Raw genomic sequence first — 18104 nt, forward strand, 5'->3', positions numbered from 1 at the left:
TGAATCTATGTTGGTGCTAAGTCTAGGTTATATAGTGCATTCATGAAACTCAATGTAGGGAATTATTCAATCATATGATTATTACTTTGAACTTAATCAGGATATTCATTAAGATGTTGTAACTTAGGTGAATGACATGTTTGACATTATTCGATTTGATTCTCTTTGGATTGGATTGGTTTGAAATTATTTGAGATTACATGATTGACTCTTTTGAGAATGTCTTTGGATTCAAAATTTTTCGCATATTTTGCTCGAGACTAGCAAAATGTTGATTGGGGGTTGTGATCAAGCTTATACATTGCATATTTATTATCTTAATTGCATTAGTTTTAATGCATTCAAGTGCTAAATTGACTGACTAACATATGTCTTGTACATGCGAGGTAATTTGGAAGACAGATGAAATCATGCATAAGAAGAAAGAATTAAAGCTCAAAGGGGAATCAAGTAAAGACTTGGATGTTTGGAGGTCATTATTGAAGAATTCACATGCCAAGGATACAAAGGATGAAGAAAAAGCTGAAAAATCACACAGTCCGTTAACATAAATAATTGATTGTTCCGTCCCACTTGAAGTTGGTACGACCAACCAAAAGTGCCCAGACTAGTCCAAGAAGAAATACTGATTTTCAAAATTAATTCGACTCTACAGTCGGTCTGACCAAAGTTAGGTTCGGTGCCACCGAAGGAGGGTTCGATCCGACCTGAGGGAGATAGACTTCAGAAGAATTTTGAGAAAATTCAGTTGCAACCAATAGATAAATTCAGTTCGACCGAAGTGATGTTTGGTGTGACCGAAGGCTACAGTCGGTGCAACTAAAGTGGAATAAAGTGCGAACTTTTGAAGTCAGTTCAAAGTCGGTGCAAATCAAGTCTATTTAAGATGTTTTAAGCTCTTCTAGGTACGAATTAGGACTTGGGAGAGAGACCAAGAGTAGTGTAGCTTCTTCAGAATTGTCATTCCTACTCAATCCTTTGGTTCTAGTTTATTTTTCCAGTTTTTCTTTTGTTTTTGTTTAAGATGTTAGTCATGTTTAGCTAATCTCTTAGTTAAGGCTAAGGGATGAACCTTTTGATGGAGATTTAATCTTTTATTCGTTTTAATGAAAGCTTTAGATTATTTATGTTGAGTTGTGATTGGATGTAATTGAATTATTAGATTGGGAAAAGAATCAATCTGTAAAGTTTTTCATTTATTGTCGCCTCCGGATACATTGATGCTTTCAATTCCCTGCAATGTGATTACCTAGATCTTCATGAGAGATCAAGCCTATAGTGATTCTAATCTTTGTTGGATGTTTAAGATTGAGATTAGTGTATTATCTTCCGATTAGAACGGATTAGAATTCAATTCTAGTTGAGTTATCAACTCAAGAAGACGGATTAAGTTTGAATTCCATTGATTGGGGATTCCTAGATCCTCAATCGTTTTTTTATTAATTGTTTTAAACCCTCCTACTTCGTTGAATTAAAAACCCAGAAAACCCAACTAGTTCTAAGTGTATTGTCACCAAAATCCCTGTGGATTTCCCTCAGTCTCACCGAGTTATTACTACATCGTAGCCCTGCACTTGGGGTTGTCAACCATTGGGCTCGATTATGCATCTTTCTAGATCCAATACCTGATCGAAATCCAAATGTCCCTGATCCCCTTTTAGTTTCCAGAACTTCGTGAAGCAGGAGAAGCCAACGTTTCTCAAGGCTCACGTTTGACTACCCGTGAAGTAGTACTCCAGGTGGAAGAAGTGTTCACCCCTCTACCGAATGTATGTCTGATCATGGGGGTTCTCTCCCAAATTGTGTTTGGCAAGGTAATGAGGAAAGGCTAAGAGAGTAAGAGGAACAACAAAGGATTTCAAGCTTGGAGTGGTATAGTCTCATGGATGCTCAGTTTGTGTCGAATACAGAGCGCAAAGATGATGGTCCTTCGTCAGATGAAGAGTGCGGAGAGAATGATCCTTTTATACCTTTACCGGAAGAGTCTGTGTGGCGACAGCAATAGGGTGTTGACTCGGGAGTAAGTCCTTGTAATGAGGAATCAGTCTCTGTAAATCCTCTGGCTGTTGATTGTCAGATGGTGATTGTTGATAGTGCAACATTAGTTGCAAAGGAGCGGGGCCCAACAGTTTATCTGGCCCAAGGTATGATACGTATTAAAATGTTTGCGATGGAAGTTGCTCAGCTAGTGGGAGTTTCCTTTGGGGATAGGTCAGAGGACTTTGTCGTCCTTGAATTTGTAGAAGAAACGGGGAGATTACCAGTGCACCAAGTGGTTTTGACTCAGTTGTCCTTCAAGACAAACAGTTGGTGTGTGCTAAGATCGATAATCAGAGTGTGGAAATTCTTTAAGATGGGGCACCAGCTGAGGTTCGCATGGGTTTAGTCAGTGTGCAATGAAAGTTTCAAGCTGGAATGTGAGGGGCTGGGATGTCCTCAGAAGCGACGACAGATTATATATAAAAAATAAATAAATAAATTGCAAAAAGTTCAAGGTGCAGATTCCAGCGTTTCAAGAGACAAAGATGCAAGAAATAGATCAGTATATTGTGAACTCATTATGGTGGGGGAAGAAGAAAGACTGGGTTTTCTTGGAGGCTCTAGGTTCAGCAGGAGGGATTTTAATAGTCTGGGATTCTAATATTTGGTGTAAAGAGGATACTAGCAAAGGAAATAATTCTTTATCGGTGGTTTTTAAAGAAGTAGCTTTAGATTTCAAATGGGTGTTTTTTGCAGTTTATAGGCTGTGCCGTTCGAAATTCCATGCGGAATTCTGGAAAGAATTGGATTTATGTAGAGGCAAATGGGACTTGCCCTGCTGTGTTGGCAGCAATTTCAATGTCGTTAGATTTGTTCATGAAAAATCTAAGGGGGGGTCGTATTTCTACTAGCATGCAATATTTTTATGATTGGATTATGAGAAATGAAATGGTTGATCTTCCTATGTGTGAAGTAAAATTTACTTCGTCTAATAGTCAAGTAAATCCAACTCTCTCGAAATTAGATCGGTTTCTTCTTCCCTAGATTGAGTGGAGATGTTGCCGCTTATTCACCAAAGAAGGCTGCCGAAGCCGATATTTAGCCATTGTCCGATTTTGTTAGAGCTAGATGCGGAGAATTGGGGTTCAAATTGTTGAAAAAAGAAATATGCAAATGGAAGGAGTAGGTCTTAAAAGTTCGTGAGAAGGAAACCACAAAATTATTGGAAGATGTTCAAAAGCTTGAAATTAAAGAAGAGTGGAAGAGGAGAAAGCATGGCAAGAAGTTTTCGGGCCAAGTATAATGTTAGGTTGCGTGAGGAGGAAATTAAATGGTGGCAATGTTCGCGAGCTCTATTGTAGAAGGAAGGCGATTGGAACACCAAGTTCTTTCATTCGAAGACAAGTGCAAGGGCAAGGGCTAACAAAATTATTTCCATCACGGTCGATGGTGAAAGAAAAGAGCGTAAAGAGAAGGTTTGTGCTTTGATAGTTGAATTCTATAACAGGTTGTTTTCTCGTGAGCATTGGAATAGGCCGATTTTGGATAACCTCCCTTTTAAACCTATTTCATCATTAGTGGCAGATTTGTTGGAAAAGCCTTTCTCTGAGGAAGAAGTTAAACAAGCGGTGGAGGATTTGGGTAGTGATAAAGTGCAAGGGCCGGATGATTTTCCGATAGCGTTCTTTTGGAAGTTTTGGGGGTTGATTAACAGAGATGTGCTTGCTTTCTTAAATGAATTTTTCGAGAAAGGTTATATATAGCTTCAGAGATGGGGCCCATGTTCATGGCGTTAATTCTTAAAAAAGGAGTTGAGTGTATAAAAGATTTTAGACCCATAAGCCTTCTAGGTGGTCCATATAAGATCTTGTCAAAGTTGCTCACCTCAAGTTTCGAGTGGTGTTGGGAGAAGCAATTTCAAAATCGCAAGGTGCTTTTGTTAAAGGTAGGCAAATTGTTGACAATTTTCTACTGCAAGTGAATGTATAGGCACGTATAACAGAAATGGGTAAAAAGGGTTGGTGTACAAGTTAGATATAGACAAAGCATATGATCACGTCGATTGGGACTTTTTGGATTATATGCTAGCTAGGCTGGGATGCAAGGTTAAATGGTAGGCTTGGATGCAAGAATGCGTTAAGTCTGATAAGTGTTTGATCTTAGTGAATGGTTTCCCAAAGGGTTTCTTTCAGGCATTGTGAGGTCTTCGTCAAGGGGATCCTTTATCTCCCTATCTGTTTGTGATGATTATGGAAGCTTTCAGTAGACTCATAGGCAAAGAGGCAGAGGTGGATAATTATGATTTCCAGATTTCTCATTTGTAGTATGCGGATGATACTCTGTTATTTTGCGAAGCAAACACTTATTCTGTAGAGAATCTGAGAGCAATCATAGCTACTTTTCAGGCAATTTCAGGTTTAAAAGCTAATCTTACAAAGAGCAAAATTTTTGGAGTAGGGATTTCGAAGGAGGAAATGAAGTTTTTCGCTTCCAAGTTTGGGTGTAGGGAGGGTGCCTTTCCTACGTCGTATCTCAGCCTCCCATTGTGCATTGGTAAGCCTATGAAACATCTTTGGACAAAGTTATCAAAGATTCAAAAGTAGATTGTCTCACTGGCAAACTCGATGTTTATCCTTGGATGGTAAATTACATTAATCAAGTCGGTTTTATCAAATCTTCCAGTGTATTACATGCCGCTATTTAAATGCCCGAAATCGGTCATAGAAAAGTTGGAAAAACTACGGAGGGATTTCTCGTGGAAAGGTATGAAAGATGTTCACAAATTTCATTTTTTGAAATGGGGAGAAGTGTGTAAGCCTACAGACCAAGGGGGAGAGAGTTTTAGGAAGTTGGAACACGTAAATGTAGTGCTACTTGGGAAGTGGGTTTAGAGGTTTGGGGTAGAATTTCACTCCCTATGGAGAGGTGATTCGGAGGAGATATGAGGAGGACGATAGGGGATGGTGGATTAGACAATCTTCATTGTATAGAGCATCTTCTCTTTGGAAATCAGTGGTGTCAGTTAAGCATAAAGTATGGGAAAACATTGGTTTTAGGCCAGGTAATGGAAAGAATGTCAGATTTTGGGATGATATATGGATCACAGGGAATAGGCTGAAGGATCTCTTTCCTAGGTCGGCGGATATTTCAAGTGGGGCGGATCTCAAAGTGGAGAATTGTTTCTCTTTGGTGGGAAAGGAAATAGTTTGGGCTCCTTGCAGAAGGAATTTATCAGACGAGGAATTTTTAGAGTTTCAATCTGTTAGATAAGCTTTCCAGGGTTTTGCTGGTTATTTTGAACCTGATTCGCTGATTTGGTTGAGAAGTAACTTTGGTCAATTCTAGGTGAAATCTCTTTATTTGTCTATTAGCAGTGAGATTGCTCCGGGGGAGTTCTGTCCGACATCTTTCGTTTGGAGGTATCAAGCTCCCTTAAAGGTAGCGGTGTTTGCCTAGCTAGTGGGAAGAAAGAAAGTGCTTACTGTAGATAATCTTCAAAGAAAGAATATGATTTTGCCGAATGTTCGTCTTTTATGTCTTCAAGCAGAGGAATCGGTGGGTCATTTGTTTATCCAGTGCTCATTGCAAGAGAGTTATGGGATAGTTTTCTCAAGTTATTTGGCATCGATTTGGTCTCGTCGGGATCTATGGATCTTTTTCTTTTGAGTTGGCATGGAGGGGGTATAGGGAAGACTAGAAGGAAGATTTGGCATCTTTCTCTTTTGGCTATTCTTTGGGCTCTTTGGCTTGAAAGGAACAATCGTTGTTTTAAGAATCAAAAGAGGCAGGTTAAGTCTTTCTTAGAGCAAAATTTCTGGTGGTGGAATGGATGTTTTCAGCTTCTATCCTTTCCTATCATCTGGATTGATGGAGGGTTCTATTGTTTGTTTTCTTTTTGTCCTCTTGTAGTCTCGTGGCTTCGGCCCTTCTTTCAATAAAATTTTCAATTCTCAAAAAAAAAAGAAAGAAAAAAAAGAGGATCTGTTTCCTGCAATCGGGCATCATAGAAATACAATGCCTCAATCAGAAAGGGCAGCCAGCCATACCTTTCGTGTATGAAGGAGATCATTGATAGTTTTCAGTGGCTCTGAGAGGGCAGCCAAAACAACAGGAGTATGCAAATCATCTGACATAGAAGCCTTGAACTCGCAACAGAATCTATTAATGCAGTTCATGGTGTCATGAGGGATCAAGTCGTTTGTACTTTCTTCATGATGTTGGCTGAAATGATCTTCACAATCACGTAGAGTCTGCAACCATGCATAGGTTATAAGAATGCTTAGCAATTCTGTAAACAATCCAGTGAAATGCACGCATGCAGGTTTGAATACATGTGCATATCTATATCAAGAGAGAATCATGGTACCTGATAAATGTAAAAGACGCGATCAGATGCACTTTCAAGCTGTGCATTTGAGTAATTGATTGGTGATCGATAATGTGTGCCCATCAAGAACAGCCTCAAAGCAAGTGGATGATACAGATCTATAACCTGTTGAGGATCAGATGTTTAAGGCTACATGAAGGTGAGTCAAACAAGAGCATCTCAGATGCAAAGAGCAATGAAGGAGCCCAGAATCTCTCCTTCACGCAGATGGGGCTGCATGTGAGAGATGCAAATCACTCATCAGGAAAAATCCACCATGATGTCCTGGACCAAAAATCAGATGGGTTCACTCATTAGATGTGTCACACATGGACCAAAACAATTGAGGGTTTTAGGAAGAAAAAATCCCAGCAGTCATTAATCAATGTACACATGCAACCGATGAGTGAACTGACACGATTTTGGGCATCTACACGTGGTGGGCCTGCCTGATGGGTGGCTTGGATCTTGCATGTGTAGAATAGTTTGGTATGTACACCTTCACATGGAAGTGTGTATTGAGAGGTTTGCATGCATCTAGCAGAACTTATGAAAGTGAACGCTTCTGACTACTCAAAGTTCCAGCTATACCTGACGGATTGTAAAGAAGTTTCCAAGTGACTTCGACATTTTCTCCGAGTCCACAGTTACAAAGCCATTATGCACCCAGTAACTGACACTGCTCTTGTTACAGGCAGCACAACTCTGAGCAATTTCATTTTCATGGTGTGGGAAGATGAGGTCCATCCCCCCACCATGTATATCAAAGGAGTGGCCCAGATAAGCAGCACTCATTGCACTGCACTCGATATGCCATCCAGGCCTTCCAGGTCCCCAAGGACTCTCCCAATACGGCTCCCCAGCCTTTGCAGACTGCAACCAAAGGGAATGAAGTGACCAACTTGATAGGAAATAGAAGCATAAATGACTTCTCATGATACAGAAAAACTCTCCATCCACTCACTTTCCATAAAGCAAAATCCGCAGGATTTTGCTTCCTTGAGTCCACAGCAACCCGCTCACCTGCTCTATTATCTTCTAACTTTCTCCCCGATAATCGACCATAATCAGGAAATTTGTCCACAGAGAAATATATATCTCCATCGATTCTGTAGGCACAACCATTATCAAGAATCTGTACAGAAAACGATCACCTAAGTCCAAGTTCATGTGATGGATGATTTTTTAGTACACCCAATGTAAAGCTCAGCAAGAACGAATGCAAGTTATAAAGTTAACAAATTAGAATTGTGAATATAGAAATGCAAGGTCCAGGCGATCACTCAGGGAAAAGCATCCTAAGCATGTGCTGCTTGGTCCATCTAAGCAAGGCATGTTCCGCATAGACCTAATATCCTAGCACACTTGCTTAGATGGACATTTTTCCTAACAGAGGGCACCTGACACTTAGAAATGGCCTCATGTTATTATTATTATTTTATTTTTATTTTTGAAGAGAATACAAAGAACCCACAGAAAACTAAGGCGAAAACCAACTAGGAAACTGAGAAGGAGATGATCCAACTAGAGATACACCATTTAATCTTAGAAATGGTGGTAACCACCTCCTCCCTCTTGTTTCGAAAACAACAAGCATTCCTTGAACCCCAAATAGCCCAGAGCACTGCCATAAAAGTCATCCTCCACCTAGCTTTACCGACTCGGCCCCCTCCACACCCATGCCAAGCCAAAGAAGTGTCATCCAATGATCTCGGCATGGCCCATACAATTTGAAGCTCGACGAGAAAGTGATGCCAATTTTTTGTGGCGAGAGCAACGAAGAAATAGGTGATCGACCGATTCTGCATCCTCCATGTACATTAAGCATATATTGGGAAGAACCAACGATCTCCTCCGAATGTTATTTATAGTAAGGATCTTTCTAACATCCCGGATGTTACTAGTTTAGCTGAAGTTCAGCCCATAACTTATTATGTGTATTTAGTGTTCAGATTATCGGTATCGTGTTACGTGTTACATCCTTGGGATACAGATATATATCCGTTATTGCTCGGCAGATATCGTTTGTATCAGGCAATTCATCATACTTTTTGGGAAACATACGAAAACATTGGAAAAATGGTTGAATTTTTCAATGAAACTTCAGGGATTGTTAAAAAAGACCTTAATAAACACTTTTAAATCATAACATCTCAAAAAAAGAAGTGCACATAATAGGTTTCCTTTGTATAGGGGCCCAGGCTATGCGTTGTCCAACTGAACTAATGCAACTATATTCAAATTCAATGCATAATATTTAGAATGTATGTGATGATCATTCCATCAAACACTCCTAAATACTTCGAAATTAGTCTCAATTGACAATTGGTTGAAGGGAAATTTGAAAAGAAAAAAAAAAAAACTTACAAATTTTTAATTAAAATGATTTTTATTTTCCGAAAATTGACGACGAGTCGACGACTTAACAAATTAGTAGATCAGCTCTCCCATACATGCTTCATTTCATGTTTGGAGTGCAACATTGCAAACAATTTGGAAGAAATTGGGGAAATTTTGAATTTTTCCCAAATTTCACCAAATCAAACCACCTATACTCAATTTTCGAAATTAGAGTGTATGTGATGATCATTTCATCAAATACTCCTAAATAATTCAAAATTAGTCTCAATTGATAGCTGGTTAAGGGGGAAAAAAAACATAAAGAACGTGAAGAACCAATGGATATCAAAATCAAAGCTCCAACTCCATGATTTTTCATGCAAAATATAAATAACCAATGGATTTATAACCACTCGACATTGATTTAACATAATTTCAAAAAAGAAAAAAAAAAAAAAAAAAGGGATCAGAAATTTAAAATGCTCACTAGATCGAACATGTGGGATATATCGGCACTACCTGTACAATTTGTATCACATAGGTGGGATACAAGATATATCGCGGGATATATCAGCCGATATTGTCGATATTTAAAACATTGTGTGTAATTTCCCTTAATTAATGTGAATTTTAACTTATTTGGGGAATAATTCTTTATCTGTGATGAATTTAATATTAGTTCTTTTATAAGAAATGCTTAAAATTGTGCCTAGAAGGCTATAGAAGTATTACATTTCATAAATTTACTAGACCAGAAATTTGAACTAAAACACCCTTAACTACACCCTCAATTTGAGATCTTATTATTCCCATGATCTAATCAATGTGAGATTTTATATCATGCCTATCTATCATAAATTAACCGGATACATCGAATTTCAACCCTTAGATCATTGTAGAAGTGGCTCAATTGCCAAATCAACCCATTAACCGTTGATTTCGGTGACCATGGAGTGAAGAAAGTTTGTGGGTAGTCATAGTCGAATTTGGATTGCCTATCATATGGACTAAATGTGAGATGTGTGATCCCCACTTTGATGAGTCTTTCCTAAAGTGCAAAGTTAGTCGTTTTAGGCTTACCAACTTTTTCTAAATCTGGACCTTCATATTTACTCATTTCCAATCGTCAATCACAACTCAAATTTGGACTACACCTTGGGCTTATATGACTAAGAGATCATACAAAATTTAGACCCCGATCTATGACCCTACATCGTTGAATGACGACCACCTTAAAGCTAGATCCTTCATTTTTTATGCAACCGGTGAGATTTCAAATTTAGATCTGTTCAACTATCGATCAACTACTAAATTTTGCCCAATTGCTTTCCTATCGTGACTACACATTTTCCCCAATTTCGGGCCTTGATCATCAAGCATAGACCGTTAATTGAGATCAAGTGTGTTTTGGCACCCACTATGAGATTTTTCAAAATCAGCTAACCTAAATTTTAGATCACCAAGAAAATTATGTATCCTGAATCTATTCGGCGACCCCGACACCATGAATGAGTTAGATTTAAAGAAAGATTGCCCGAAATTGAAGCTTTGAGGAACTCCAATCTAAGAGGAAAAAAAAAAACCTAACACCCACTCCTTATAACAAGGGGGCGTGCGCCCCTTCTCAACCCATAACCCATGCACGCCCTCACCTTCCACGCCCAAGGGAGAGAGAGAGAGAGAGAGAGAGAGAGAGAGAGAGAGTGGAGCATGTCCACATCAAGGGATGCCCATCCCCTCCATCGTAGTCGTCCAACGTATGGACCCCTTCATCCATAGGTCGTATAGGGTCCATGTTTCACGTAGACGCCGTCTCCCTCGAGAATTTCACATAGGCTTTCAAGTTAGGCAAAGGTGAGGAATCCCTTGAATCTTAGACACAATTATAGCTTAGATTTTCCAATTTCTACAACTATTTTCTTCATGATTGATTTTTGTTTGTTTAAATTGCAAAACTCTTGATTTATTTTCTGTTTAAACATGATATATTGCTATAAATTCTATGTTGGATGAGTGAATTCATGTTTGGATTTGATTTGGTGAAGGTATGAATCATGTTTAGGCACAAGCCTAGACTATGTAGAGTTGGGTGCATAAACTATATGAAATTTATGTTGATAACCTAACCTAGATAGGGCATGTGATCATATGAATACTATTTTGATGTCCCATGATGTCGGAATTCATGAATTCATCTAGATCAGCAAGTTAACTCGTAGAACCGAGCTAACCCCCCGACACAAGCATGGTGTGGCCATTAGGGCTGGACGTATGGACTATGCGCAGAGTTTTGATTTGGCCTATGCATGGTGATGTTTGTACATATCGTGGTGATGCTTTTCATGTGAATAAATTGATGTGGTATTGCTGGACTTTTTGTGAAAATTCCACATGATGTATGTTTGGACATTTGGAGGTGACATCATGTATGTGAACATCAACCTATGGTAACTATGTACAAATTATGCTTATTTCATGGATATTATGCTATGTGAATAGACACGGTACACCCATGCTTTGTTGGATATGGACATATGTGTTTGGATGCCACATCAAAGGAAGCCCCTTACCCCATAAGATTGGAACATAAAATGGAATTGTGGAAACACGTGTTGTGTACGTGAATTGGCATAGAATATCCATATGTATGAATTTTGATGATTCCTAGAGGATCCTATGGCTGGATTATTTCTTGTGATGAACCCATGATCGGTTAATATGGAATGGAGGAAACCCTTATGGGTCATGTTTATGAATTGATGGAAATACCCTTGTGTGGGTTATATGAATTATGTAGGATCCGATTGTTAGATTGTTTACCTATGGTGGATCCATGAATGGTTAATGTGGAATGTAAGCCACATGTAACATCACAGCTAGAGTATGCACATCCCTCCACTAGTGGAAGTAGTGCGAAGGGTAACGGCTATTCTAGAGTGTGGTGGACCATGGAATGGGGTGAGGTGGTGACTTGAGTGAGGGCATCGTAAAACCGGCTGGATGATAAACCAATTTAATTAAAGGTGGAACTAATTATGCATTCACTGTGGAAGCGTACAATAAAGAAAGTGTTGGAAGATCTTGTTTCTCTAATTGTGCATGATTGAGTGAAACTGTGAAAGATCCCGTTCCACTAGTTGGAAATTTTTGGAGTATATAGGAGTGTTGGAAGATCCAGTCCCACATTGGCTCGGTACCTCTGGTGACTAGGGGCTAATGAGAGTGTTGGGAGATTTCGTCTCATTTAGTCAGGGGTCCTTCCCTAGAGCATGCATATCATGCATTGCATTAATCAAGACTTTATATGGATGTTTTGTTTTGAAACTATATGTATTATGATATTGCTATTATTCTGCTAATCTTGGAGGGATGGCCTCACTAAGTTGAACCATGGCAATTCATTCCTCTTGTTGGACAAACAATCATAGGTGATGCAAGTGACAATCCAGTAAAAGATACTGAACCTCCATATGAGACTCATGAAGGCTCACAACAACAAATGGTAGATGAAGCCAAACCGGCATAGGAGAAACCATTGCTTTATTTTCATATTTTCTAGGATTAGTTTGATTTCGTTTTGTTAAAAATGTAATAATGCCATCCATGGGAGGACAAACATTGGACTTATAATTGTTTGATTATGGACTTTATGTTGATGCCTAGATTGGAACCATTAATGGAATAAGATTTTAATTCCATCGATTATGCTATGAATGCCATGGGAATGTAAATTGATGTAAATAAGAGGAATATGCGGGATAATATCCTTGAAATAGTCAAGTTAACACCTAGGAACTCGACTGATCGTGTTATGCACAAGAGCCGAAATCTCAGGGCGTTACAATCTTCTTCCGACCCACCAACCAAACAAAAGCTGCTACATGAAGTGAAGCTCCATAGAACCAATGCTGGAACAGGTAAGGACACTAGAGAGGATGGGGCGAGGAGGTGATCAGCCCAAAAAGTAAACGAACCGAGAATTTACCAGAACTATGCCATGTCCAGGTTATCGAATCTACTTTAGAAATCGAGGGGTTATTGTCCTTAAGAAGATCGAACAAACCCACAAATTCACCGATCTCGTCGTCCGTCATATTCCTGCTACTGGGTGGACCCCAAACTAGTTGGTTACCACTAACTAAAACATATTCCGCAACCAAAATGAATCGACTGAAGCAATACAGGCAAGGCGAGGAAAGAGATCCTGAGCGAGCTATTACCACACCAAACATCCGTACAAAATCGGATGCGCCTTCCATTACCAAGCGAGAATGCAATGCCTTTATGAACTAGATGTTCCATATCTGCAATCGCCTTCCAAGTACTAAAGGCTCTACAAAGGGAGGACCTCTTGACAAACCACTCACCCTCCTGCACCCCATACTTACTAGTTATGACCTCCTTCCATAGCCTTCCCGATTATGTACTAAATTTCCAGATCCACTTTCCAAGAAGGGCAATATTCATCTCGGCCAAGTTCCTGAGACCTGCACCCCCCGCTTCCAACCGCCTACAAACCTTGTCCCATTTGGGAAGATGGAACTTCCTATTTTCTGTTGCCCCTTTCCAAAAAACAATCCCTTCTCAGCTTCTCAAGCCCGTCCAACACAACCTTAGGACACTTAAATAAGGACATGAAATAGACCGGCATATTAGCAAAGGCCATCGTAATAAGGGAGATACATTCGCCAAATGAAAGATTACAAAATTTCCAAGCTGTTAATTTTCTTTCAATCCTTTCAATCACTCTACCCCATAGGTGTTTGGCCAGCTTCCCAATGCACAAAGGGAGCCCTAGATACATTGTAGGAAAAGACCCTAATTTGCACCTAAAGATGGACGTCAGCCCGCTTAAATCATCCCCATTCACATGGATACCCAACATTTCTTATTTGGAGGCATTGATTTTCAAGCTCGACACCGCCTCAAAACATACAATAATTTTCCAAAGATTGTCAATCGATGTCAGATCCACCTCATAGAAGAGTAACGTATCATCTTCATGCTACAAGTGACTAATAAGGGGGCCACTGGCTTAAGGTTTGAATCTTGCGAAGAGACCATTCTCCACACCTTTTTGAAGCATCATGCTCAAGGCTTCTCCAACAACCTCCAACAACAACAGACAAATATGGGGATAAAGGGTCTGTAAGTGCTTATATGTTTAGAACACATAAGGTCGTCAAATTTCGTAAGACAAAGATACACAGTGATATCGGTTAGTTTGCAAGTACGGTCAGATCGCAACTACACTTCATCTCGTGAAGATCATCTCAAGATCGGCTTATCATCTCAAGACATCGCTCGGTTTCAAGTTTATCAAGATTAGATGATCTCTGTATTTGCTAACCAACAGGTGATATAACCCTAGAAATAGGTGCTTTCAAAAATTGTATACTTTGGGTTATCTATGGTGTAATTACTCTGAAGTTCAGCCAGCCTAACTTCTTCGGCCAACGTAACTTCAGGTTCGGGCTAAAATTCAAAAATCTGTTGCAAATTCGGCCAGCCTAACTTTTAGTTCGGCTACCAAGTTCGGTCAGCCCAAGTGAAGTTCGGGTTAGATTCCAGCAATACAATTCTTGGATTTCGCGAGAATTCGGCCAGCTGAATTTCGCCTTGGGCCAGCCAAATTTTGGAGAAAACTTATTCCGTGCAATCTGGATAGCCGTTAGAATGAATTCAGTGGAATCTGACCAACCGAACCTATTCTTAGGCTAGCCGAATTTTCAAATCCTTTGGCTATAAATAGGGACCTTCTCTCATTCTAAATAACGACGAAAAATCACTCGAAACCTTTTGCAAGTGAGAGAGAAGCTCGGGTCCTCGTCAAGCTAATTGTGTTGTATTTATATATTTATTTTAAGCTTATTCAATTCCCTTTCTCAAGCTAATCTCGATTACATTCTAGAGAGTAGTCTATACTCCACTTGAGAATTAAGAGAATCGAATCTGTAGCAGCAGGGTTTTTTATTTTTTGAAATACTTTAGAACCCCATACTCTTTCTGGTTGAGTGAATATTGCCTCCTCTACATTCAAGAAAGAAGATCTTCTGGTACAAGCTCCGACTGCATCTTCGAATCTACATTTGAAGATAAGTACATTGTTTATTTTATTTCATTTAGGTTTTTCTAAGATAACCTGTGAAAATCTAAGTGGATTGATTTGTGATTGCCCATGAAAATCACAAATTGGGTTTTTATTTATGAATCTGTGATAGCCTGTGAAAATCACAAAAGGGATTTTTATTGTGGTGGGCCCGTGAAAATTACAAAAATTGTACAAGGTTGTTAAGGTGAACCTGTGAAAACCTTCAAATAGTGAAAGCCAAAATTATGAGGATACTAATTTTGGGAGTTGAGTAGGTGTGGTTTTTTAAGCACCAAACTACTATAACCCCTTGTGCCTTGTGGTGATTGCTTATTTCTTTGTGGTGGTACATGTTAGTTATTTCATTCTTTGTGGTAAATGTTGAATTTATTTTATCTTCTCTTGCTAGTTTGAAAGATTGATTTTAAAGACATTCATGAAATAAGGTTGTCATGCCTAATATTTTTTGTGAAGGTTATCCTACGAATTATTTGGAATCAAGGTTTCAATACTTGGGCAATTGAGATCATATATTCTGCTTTTATTTCGATTATTTGGCATCCTCCATCGATAGCTCATCTTTTCAAGGTCTCCTTATTGAAGACCCCTGGAGAGCACGAAAAAAAAAACCTTTTGAAGAACCATTTTCAAGAATGGAAAAAGAAGTCGAGTGCACACAAGCTCTCGTTCACTTCCTCCATTTCTCGCCACAACCCAATTTAAGCAACATGTAATTAAGAAACCTTCAATCAACATGATCATAGGCCTTCTCAATGTCCAACTTGCACACTAACCCATGAATCTGGCGTCCACGCATTCATTAGCAACTAAAGCAATGTCCAAGATTAGTCTGTTTGCAATAAATGCTCCATGATTTTCCGAAATGATCTTAGGTAAGACTTTCTTGAATCTTGTAACAAGAATCTTTGCGAGGATCTTGTACGGGCCTCCCAATAGGCTTATAAGCATGAAATCGTTAGAGTTCATCTGCACCTTCAATTTTGGGGATCAAGGCAATGAAAGAAGCCCCAAACTCAGGAGAAAGGGATCGCACTCAAAAAAAAATTTCAAAGATGAAGTCAACTACATCCTTTTTCACCACATGCCAGAACTTCTGAAAAAATAGGATAGGGAATCAACATCCGGCCCCAGCGCCTTATCTCCATACATAGAGTTGATCACTGCTTTGATCTCTTATTCTGAAATCGATGCTTTTAAAGAGGAGACATCCAAAGCAAGAAGCAAATTGAACTCTAAATTATCCAAATTAGGTCTCCCCCACTATTCCCCTAACAAGAGGTCCACGAGAAGAGAAGAAATGGTATCACGAATTCTATCCTTGTTAGATATCCTAGCACCATCCACGAGAAGAGAAGAAATTCTATTAGACAGACCGGGCTTGAGCACTTGCAATACTGCGAAAATATCGAGTATTTTTATCACCTTCTTTGAGCCACACCGCTCTCAACATCTGACACCATTTAATCTCCTCTTCTTTGGAGCGAGCAACTATGGATAAAGAAAGAGCATCCCTTTTACCTTTATCTTCAAAAGACAGACTACCATTCTCTTCTAACATATCTAAAGTATTAATTTCTTCTTATGATTTGTCGAACTCTGCTTGACAAGCTCCGAGAACTTCTTTCCTCCAAGTAATTAACTTGGATTTTAACATTTTCAATTTCTCTTGTGAAGCCTGAAACTAGCGAATCTTTCAACTAAAAATGACCCCAACCATTCCGTGACAAGACGGGAAAAGCCTTTTTCCAGCCAATAAGCTTCAAATCTAAAAGGTCTTAGACCCCAATTCTCCTCCACAACCTCGAAAACGATGGGATGATGATCCGAGATAGACCTAGGTAGACCGTGTTGTCTGACCAGGGGAATTTCTCAAGCCACTCAACAAAAGGTAAAAATTTTGTCCAACTGCGAGAGGATAACATTAATTTACCCATTAGAACAAGTGCACCTCACCCCTTCCAATGGATGATCAACCAAATTGTGTCTAGCCACCCAGTCCCCAACCCCCCTCCCCAAAACACACACAGAAAAGCCCAACTTTGTCTAAGTTGATCCAACTAGGTCCAAAACTGATCCCAAAGATTATGACATCAAGGGCCATAAACAGTCGAAAAAACCCACTGAAAACTAGAAGAAATGTCGAGAAACATAATCAAGAGAGAAAGATCCAGAAACATAATCGATCATCTTCCATTTTCTGATTTCCACACAACCATAATCCCCTCAACGGTCCCAACAGCATCCACTGACACCCAAGCTTTGTGCTTAGGCCCCCAAACAAAATCTACCATACCTCTATCAATCGCCTACAACTTCGTTTCTTAAATAGTAATAATATCAGCCTTCGCCTTCCTACACCTAATCTAAGCCCTTTTAAACTTGCACGCTAGCACATGCACGTTCTAGGAGAGAATAATCATTAGAGACTGACGTTGCTTGTTCTTGCCCCATTCCCACCACTAGCTTTGCCTGTAGATTCATAATTTATTGAACATTTAAGGCTTACGAGCTCTCTCCAGCCCTTAGGAGATTTCCTCAGCGTCTGCAAATGGGCCTCCCACTACGACCTGGTTCTTCTAGACTTGGCGTACTGAAGAAAATCAAACACATCCTCGTCCCTAGCTCTAGCAGACAGGCCCACGAGATCGCCCACCCTTTCTAATGTATCCTTAGCCCATCAAAATTATTCTTTTGTGATTTGAACCCTAAAGGACTATTGATCGATAGCCATAGCGTTGTTTGAAGTTGTGGCCTTCTGTCCTATTCTGGAATTCAATCATTCCTTCAACTTCTCAGTGCACAAAGGTGTGACAACTAGGGCTTTTCCATCAACTCATCCTCGAAGTGAAATTTGTAAAGCTCCAACCCACCTGACACCAAAATTACAATCGCTGGAGAAGCCTCGAATAGAAACCTCCCCTACTCCCTGGTTATCGCCCTTACATCTTCAGCACGCAACAACTCCAAGGGTGTTGGGACCACCTGGGGGCTCGTCAAGGTTCTGGAAGTCCGCTCCCTAGAGATGAAGGTAACATCACTCCAAAGTCGTCTACTACACGACAGGTCCTCTCAGGGTCTTTCTTTTTAAGGCCATGTTTGGAGAACGAAATAAGCCGAGGATAGGTCCCTGCGCATGAATATAAAGGGACAACACGTGTATCATCGGAGAATAGCTTCTCACGTGCTGGGTGTTGTAGTATAAGGTCACACATGGGAGTAGCAAACATGTGTGACTTATTGTTATCACACCCATCTTGCGACTTTGCCTCAATCATTTGCATTCCTACGTCGCACTGCCCTTTGTCA

The 18104-nt window shown here is 39.7% G+C and overlaps 1 protein-coding gene across 2 annotated transcripts in view; it reads right to left on the reverse strand.

The window, feature by feature from the left end:
• Positions 1-18104, reverse strand: part of LOC131254848 (cysteine--tRNA ligase, chloroplastic/mitochondrial) — a 63955-nt gene that overhangs the window by 22167 nt on the left and 23684 nt on the right. For both annotated transcript variants that reach the window (XM_058255546.1, XM_058255547.1), the window contains exons 4-7: positions 7311-7481; positions 6938-7219; positions 6347-6472; positions 6027-6230 (exon numbers count right to left, since the gene is read on the reverse strand). In XM_058255546.1, the coding sequence (XP_058111529.1) occupies positions 6027-6230; positions 6347-6472; positions 6938-7219; positions 7311-7481 (783 nt within the window). The remainder of the gene's footprint in view (positions 1-6026; positions 6231-6346; positions 6473-6937; positions 7220-7310; positions 7482-18104) is intronic.

Source organism: Magnolia sinica, chromosome 9 (genome assembly GCF_029962835.1).
Source record: "Magnolia sinica isolate HGM2019 chromosome 9, MsV1, whole genome shotgun sequence".
NCBI classification, from domain to species: Eukaryota; Viridiplantae; Streptophyta; class Magnoliopsida; order Magnoliales; family Magnoliaceae; genus Magnolia; species Magnolia sinica.